Source organism: Carassius auratus, chromosome 30, assembly GCF_003368295.1.
Source record: "Carassius auratus strain Wakin chromosome 30, ASM336829v1, whole genome shotgun sequence".
Classification (NCBI taxonomy): Eukaryota; Metazoa; Chordata; class Actinopteri; order Cypriniformes; family Cyprinidae; genus Carassius; species Carassius auratus.
The window spans coordinates 10,408,557-10,416,359 of record NC_039272.1 but is presented as its reverse complement, the minus strand read 5'-3'; the positions used below and the strand labels follow the sequence as shown (position 1 = coordinate 10,416,359).

At 35.9% G+C, this 7,803-nt stretch overlaps 2 protein-coding genes across 2 annotated transcripts in view; one reads left to right on the top strand and one right to left on the bottom strand.

The window, feature by feature from the left end:
• Positions 1-1,580: 1,580 nt before the first annotated feature.
• LOC113049167 (polyubiquitin-B) lies at positions 1,581-3,952 on the bottom strand. The gene is made up of 2 exons (XM_026211276.1): positions 3,750-3,952; positions 1,581-2,610 (listed from the first exon to the last, which is right to left on the bottom strand). Exon 2 carries the CDS (start codon positions 2,608-2,610, stop codon positions 1,687-1,689), a length of 924 nt encoding a protein of 307 aa, XP_026067061.1. The 5' UTR covers positions 3,750-3,952; the 3' UTR covers positions 1,581-1,686.
• Positions 3,953-7,697: 3,745 nt separating this feature from the next.
• LOC113049164 (nuclear receptor corepressor 1-like) overlaps positions 7,698-7,803 on the top strand; it is a 98,779-nt gene continuing 98,673 nt past the window's right edge. The window contains exon 1 of the mRNA XM_026211259.1: positions 7,698-7,778. The gene's annotated coding sequence lies outside the window, so the exon portion shown is untranslated. The remainder of the gene's footprint in view (positions 7,779-7,803) is intronic.

Here is a 7,803-nt window from a genome sequence, read left to right as displayed (position 1 = left end):
ACAATTCTCAGATTCTCTTTTTCCTATGATAAACAGTGAGTAATTAAGGCATGTGTGCCCTATTCGATGCCTAGATATTATGGGATCTTCCTTTCTGCTTCCATATTTATTTCTCTCAACCCCGACTTATACAGATGTATACCTGTCTGGTGAATAAACTAAAGTATTTACTAGCCAATGGCAATTTCAATTGCCATGGTGTCCGTAGAGGGTTGCACCCTAACCAGTAGTCATTATAAGGGCCTTAGCACAAAAATGACACAAACTGAAAGGTGTTCTTTGTGGTGAGAGGAACGTTCCCCTCAAATTTTAATGAAGATAAAAGCAACTTTGTCCAAACTATGGCATGCATTTTTCGTGGTGTTTCGAAACGGACCTACTTTCTATTGCAACTTGTAACAAAGAATCTCCCAGTGTGGTTCAATAAAGTAATTTTGAGTCTGATATTTTAACAGACAGTGTTTCTAATGCTAAAGTATTTTTTTCAGTTAAGTTTTTTATATTTTTTATTAATCTTCTACATCCATGCACCACTTTTATTATGCAATAAGAAGCTATTTTTTATGTCTTTATTTTAATACGTTTTATTTATTTTTTTAAAAAAGGGAGCTTTACACACAACCTTATCAGAGTTAATGATAAAGACCTGTATTGTTATACATCTATGTAGTCTTGATTTGGGTGTGTTCAGTGGTTTTACATTTAAAAGGGTTGTAAATCTAGTTCAAGTAAATATTAGCATGTCATAGTAAACTTTTATCAGGTAATTTCAAACAACAAAAATGTGGCTAGTAAAAATGCTATGTGGCTAGTAACTTTGGAAAACTACTGGCCACATTGGCTAGGGAGCAAAAAAGTTAATGTCAAGCCCTGTTTATAGAGATTGCTGGCCAAATTTCGATTTAATATTACAATTATTTATATAACTTTATTAAAAATGTTACTTTCTTTTTTAAATAATTGATTTAGGTCTGGACCACTGAACCAACAAAGGTGCAAACAAGTGCAGCATACAAGTTATACAATTTGTTAATGATTATGCAAGGCTTCCTTGTAATTTTATCCAGGTTAGAAGAACAGGCACTTGGTGGCACCATCTTACCACTTTTCCATTTATAGTAGCAGCTGTTTAACAGGCCCATCACAGACACGCCCAGAATAGATTTTCACCCTAGAGTCTCCCAAATACCAGCAAGAAATTAGGCAGCTGCCATGTAGCTTTTAAAAAATGGTTTTAAAAACAAGATGTCTAGTAATTAGTTATTATCTATTATTATTAGTTATTATTTAAGTGTCAGGATCCAAAAATGTATAGTTTAACAGGCTTAGGAGATAAAACCACTTCTAATTTAATCAATTTTACATCAAATATGACTTGCTTGGTCCCTTTTGCATGCTACAACAATTCTGTGCTTGTTGTTCTTTTCATAAAACTAAATGTCTTCTTTCACTCATTTACATTTTTACCAGATATTGTACTAGTAGTGCACAAAAACAAGCAAACAATCATACATTTCAATGCTTTTATTTTGTCATAAAAAAAAAAAAAAAACAGGTGGAGAAAAAAAAAAAAAAAAAAAATAACTGGATTCAGTAATAAAGTATGGAGAGAAGAGGGGACAATGTGTTGAGTGCATGAACAGGGGATGCTGAAATAATTAAATGTCCATTTCAGAGACTGTCATTTTAAATATCTGAACCTCCCCTGAGACGCAGCACCAGATGCAAGGTGGACTCTTTCTGGATGTTGTAGTCAGACAGTGTGCGACCATCTTCCAGCTGTTTGCCAGCAAAGATCAGCCTCTGCTGGTCAGGGGGAATGCCTTCTTTGTCCTGGATCTTGGCTTTGACGTTCTCAATGGTGTCGCTTGGCTCAACCTCAAGGGTGATGGTCTTGCCTGTCAATGTCTTGACGAAGATCTGCATGCCTCCCCTGAGACGCAGCACCAGATGCAAGGTGGACTCTTTCTGGATGTTGTAGTCAGACAGTGTGCGACCATCTTCCAGCTGTTTGCCGGCAAAGATCAGCCTCTGCTGGTCAGGGGGAATGCCTTCTTTGTCCTGGATCTTGGCTTTGACGTTCTCAATGGTGTCGCTTGGCTCAACCTCAAGGGTGATGGTCTTGCCAGTGAGGGTTTTGACGAAGATCTGCATGCCTCCCCTGAGACGCAGCACCAGATGCAAGGTGGACTCTTTCTGGATGTTGTAGTCAGACAGTGTGCGACCATCTTCCAGCTGTTTGCCGGCAAAGATCAGCCTCTGCTGGTCAGGGGGAATGCCTTCTTTGTCCTGGATCTTGGCTTTGACATTCTCAATGGTGTCGCTTGGCTCAACCTCAAGGGTGATGGTCTTGCCAGTGAGGGTTTTGACGAAGATCTGCATGCCTCCCCTGAGACGCAGCACCAGATGCAAGGTGGACTCTTTCTGGATGTTGTAGTCAGACAGTGTGCGACCATCTTCCAGCTGTTTGCCGGCAAAGATCAGCCTCTGCTGGTCAGGGGGAATGCCTTCTTTGTCCTGGATCTTGGCTTTGACATTCTCGATGGTGTCGCTTGGCTCAACCTCAAGGGTGATGGTCTTGCCAGTGAGGGTTTTGACAAAGATCTGCATCTATTAATAAAAAATAAAAACACATTAAACATGCATCAACTAATTTAATCCTATTGGTACACATTAATTTACAGAAAAATGAAAGCAGAGCTCATAAATGAATGATTTAAGTTTCTGAAAGATTTTTTAAACCCCAAACAAAACTCAGAAGAAAAAAACTAAACAAAAAAAAAAAAACACACTTATGCTAGAACAAGTCAAGTATTTAATTACACCTCAATTGTATTAGGTCAACTAGAAAAGCTTGAAGGCAGCTCGGTCAACCGCAAATAATGGCACAAATTCAGGGCAGAAGTAATAAGTCTTACATAATAAGTTTATCATGGTTTACCGTTTACTACACTATTAGCATGAAAATTTAATTGATAAATTTTTTTCAAATAGTTTTTTTTTTTTTACTTTAATACTGGCAGTAGAAAACGCCTATATAAATGATAAATAAATCATTTAGCAGACACTTTTATCCAAAGCGATTTAACATTATAGTGCATTCAGGCAAACATTTTTTTTAATCTTACATGTGTTCCCTGGGAATCAAACCCACAACCTCGCGCTGCTAACGCAATGCTCTACCGCTTGAGCTACAGGTGCACTAAATAAAGTTTAATGATAATAATAATAATAATATTTTATTAATTAATATTTAATAATATAATGCTAAACTGTCTTATGAATTATTATATACTAACGTTATATAATCAAAGTATAACACAGTAGGTTATCTAATAATAATAATAATCTTAAATGGTTTTCAAAAAGTATGTTTTATTTCATTTAAAAACTGTACTGCGCAACACCATACAACCTTTCCTTTCTCTAACATGGCTGCGGTACAGTAACATCCGGGCTCTTTGTTCAAACAGTACTATGATTCAGCAAAATTATATCTGACGAAACTTAACCCGATCTTAAAGCACGAATATAATACCTTCACTGATAAAAAGCAAACACATCAATTTGTTTAACGTAACCTATGATGTTACGCTTCTAACTTTGATTTAAATAATTTTTAATAACAGTTTGTCTAACTTATACATCTAAAAATACCGACAATAAGCAGTATAATAAAACGACACATTAAGAATATCTTCTTAACGTCTTGAAAAATATCCTCAAACCAATTGTATATTCATTCTTACCTTTTAGAAAAGCTTGTAGACTCTGATATTTCTTCACAAAATGTATGTTTCCTCTTCGCAGAAAATCTGCCGGAGGATTGGAGTGCTACTGTATTTATACAACCCAGGGGAGTGACGTTCATGGTACGTCACATGACAAGATCCTTCCGCAGTCAAAACTTCTATTTGTTAAAACGTTCAAATACGATTAAAACAATAAATTTATATGATTTTTTTTTAGAATTACATGTTTTGTATATATATTTTAAATGTATAATTATTACCACAACGTATCAAAGAAGGAAGTCTCCAGAACGTTCTAGAATGGGCTGGTCTTTGGGACACGCTTCGGGCAGTGATTGGCTGGTTGGGTTGTTTGTTCGCTTTGCTATTGGACATTCAGATCTTTGGAATCTGGGCCAGGCAAACAGCAGGGCCATGTAATGCAGTAATACACAAATAGAATAGTCTGGAAGATTTAATATTTTTGCTAATAATTGTATCAAAAACTACAATCCCTTGCTAAAGTTATTAAATGACCAGTTCTGCACGTTTTTGTTTTTGTGTTTTTAAAGCATACTTATAGCTCAGAAATGACAAGCTGTTGTCCCCAACGTGTTTGCTCAAAAACATGGTTTACAAAAATCAGCTTCACTGTAGCTGTGCTTCCATTTTAGTTTTAGCCTAGACTTTAAAGAGTTGTGTCAACCAGCGCACTTATTATAGAATGCAATGTGTGACACAGATGGCATTGCTTTGAAACAAGTTGACCTCAGACGTGCTGCCTGCAGTATCTGTTGCAGTAATGTAGGTCATTTTCTCTGACATTCACCACTGTTACAAAGTAGGACCTGACTTATAAATAAAAATGATGGTATTTTGTTAGTTTTACTTTGTTAGTCTTGGCACTATCCTCTTTTATTACAGAAAGGTCTAATACTAAAGTTATTATAATTTTCTATGCTTCATTAATTTTTCTATACTGTACACCCATCTGACTATATGTTACCATGGCAAAGGACAAGCATGCTTGAACAAAACTACAAACTAGTTGAACCAGCTCTAATTATGCTCTGAGGTTTCCCTGAGGTATTGCTGGTTACCGCCCACTGTAAGCAGTTTGTTTCTTTTACCAGAACGTACAGTACTGTGGGTGCGATGTTAAAATAAAATAGGTTACCATAAAATAATTACCCCAGATGAGTAAACATTAACTGGCTTGGACTTCAAAAGGAGACTGTATTGTGAAACCATTTTTTGAGCTTTGTTTATCTGGACAGTCATCCACTTAGTGGATTAGTATCACTGTGGAATCAAGGTCCCTGTTCCTTCTTCCGTGAGCATGAACAGCTGTTACAAGATTATCTAGATCACCCAACTAAGCAAGTTTTCTTGAAAATAGATTTTATAGACTTATTTCACTCCCATATTGAAAAAACAATGAGGTAAAGGAAGACTTTAAGATGTCTTTATCTAAGATGTCTTAGATCTTTAAGATGGTGTCATCAGTATGTTTTTAGGATTATAGATATGGTCTTGTCTGCTGTTACATTTGGGTCTCCATCTTAACTCACTGACACTTGGCATATGAAAGTGATCTAATAATATCACGGGTTGGTCAGCATTTATGTTAATAAAAATTTGAGATCTCTTTTTTTTTACCTCACTGCTCTTCTAGTGTTCTTAAAAGCAAAGATGTGTTTTCTATTGAAGGAACGGGAAATTACAGGAAATACATAACATAAATTCACTAGAAATTTCCTGGTTATTATGGCCTGACACGTGCTGATACATGTCACATGATTTGCCACATCACTGTACTCAAAAGAGTGTTTGTTCAGATCCAGATCTTGTGTACCTTGAACTTTCAGGAGTGTGTGCGTATCACTTAAAAAACGTTCAATATATTCCTGCCTATAATTTAATCTGATATTTACACCAGACAATACAAATAAAAGATGTTAAGAAATAAGATGCAATGCTAATATTTATATAACTGGCCTATGTTAAAAAGTTTCACCATATTTTTTGAATATCTTTGTCAGTGATGGAAGACTTTTGGCATCACATCAAATGTATATCTATCTATCTATATAAAGTTATATATAAGACATAACTTTGTCGGAACAAATCAGTTTAAATTCATTTTGGATATCAATAACAACCCATGCTGTATTATTCTTGTTATTAATTTAACAACACCCCAGAAAAGTCATGTGACTAATGTTTATAGACCATCTGAATACATTACTTAGTCTATATTTACAGTTTATTTATATATTACAGTTCGGCCTGTTTCGAAGAAAACAAGTTTTTCTGCTCTGATCTTATCCTGGACTTTGTCTGGGCTTGTATTTCAACAGCTGAACGGGTGGAACCAGATGACGCCAAGGGCAAAATGAGCTGGCTGAAGCATGTGACTCAGGCTCAGCCGGACAACAGTGGTTGTTCTGTTTTGCAAGCAGTAGTGATGGTTATCAACAAAGTATGGAATGTTCTACAGGAGAGCGTGACTTAACAGTTTAAACTGGTTAGACTGGAGATGATAAGCAAACAGTTTATCATACAGTAAGTCAGAGGTGCTAAACCAATGGCGTACGTAACTAACTAAAGACAAAATGTAGGCTTTAGGTAACCTTATCATTCCCTGCGTCATGCACCGTGTTGTGAACCTAAGGAGAGATCGAAAAAAAGCGACATTAAGCACAACATACAAGGGTATTTATATCGCTGCCCAACTAAAAAACAATCCCTTAAATAATTAAATGTATCCCTTAAATAACTATATTTATTTAAAGTCTCTTGATCGCATACATTGGTAAATACATTAGCCAATGAGGTACAGATCGTCTCAAGTACTTATCAACTTGTTTTTCCAGGGAGGGTGATGGTCTTGTGAAACACACCGGAGGTTGCCACTGTGGCGCGTTTTTTTTTTTTTTACTGTCTATGGTTTTGAGGTGTTGAGCGCTTCAGATTTACACGTGTTTAGTTTCAAGGAAGGACCATCTACAGCCATTAACACACTCACTGTACAATGGTCAAAATGGGTGATTGTGTGATCACGTGGATGGCTTCCTGAATACTTTAAAGTGGAAAGTGTCATCTGGGTCACTCAAATGAAATGGTGATATTTTTACAAAATCAAGAGCCTTAAATCATTCTGTTAGGCAAAGGATGTATTTAAATGTTAATGCCATCAGTTGTTGCCATCTAATGTCAGGGCACTACTAGGTAAAATATAGTTTTTTCTACAAAAAACCTATTCAATTGTAAATAATCAGTTGTTTACAAATTATGATCAAGTTAACTATTTCAAATAGTTCATCACAGACAGATGTAGGACGAAAATGTGATGAAAATTAATGATGATGATGAAATTATCAATCTGTGTCGGCTTTTCATAGTTAGTCATTGTTTTCTTAAGAGACTAAAGTCCCTTTTCCATGAAGTAACCCACATGATTGTTTAACTTTCTTGTGTCTCAGTTGCAGTATTTGTAAAAAGCAACAGAATTAGCACATCATTGTACTCAGTTCCCCTTCAGCAGGTATGGGATTGAAGCATGTACTGTACACTGGAGCTTTAGAGGCTGAATGTAGAATAGATGAAGAATTTGTTTAGAATGCATATAATCCTAAATCATACAATTATCATGTTTCATAGGGATCAGAAAACTTAACCACATACACATTTAATCCATGCATGGCCAAGCACACATTCTGCACGGCTCTCTCCAACCCTGATGGATTTGTGGAGTTGGTCTGAAAGCCTTTTTGGGAGTTTTATTTGATTTACTCATTGTAATTTTTATAGTTAATTTTTACTGCATGAAAATTGTTTATAGATACAGTACCTTGCTTTCTATTAAATTATACATTTTCTTGTTGAAGAAAAAAGTTTGCTCTGTTCTATATATGTCTTTTTACCAGTTATAAATCTGCCATGTGTTTACAGGAGTGGACCCTGGAACAGTGAGCAGTGTCACTGTGGAAGACTTCTGTGGGCAGGACTGGGAGGAAAGTATGTGGAAGCTTCAAACTATAAGAAGTATGTCAAAACAAACAACAGACAC

Bases quoted from the DNA above. Each gene is read 5' to 3' on its own strand.
- LOC113049167 (XM_026211276.1), bottom strand. From the start codon at position 2,610: ATGCAGATCTTTGTCAAAACCCTCACTGGCAAGACCATCACCCTTGAG.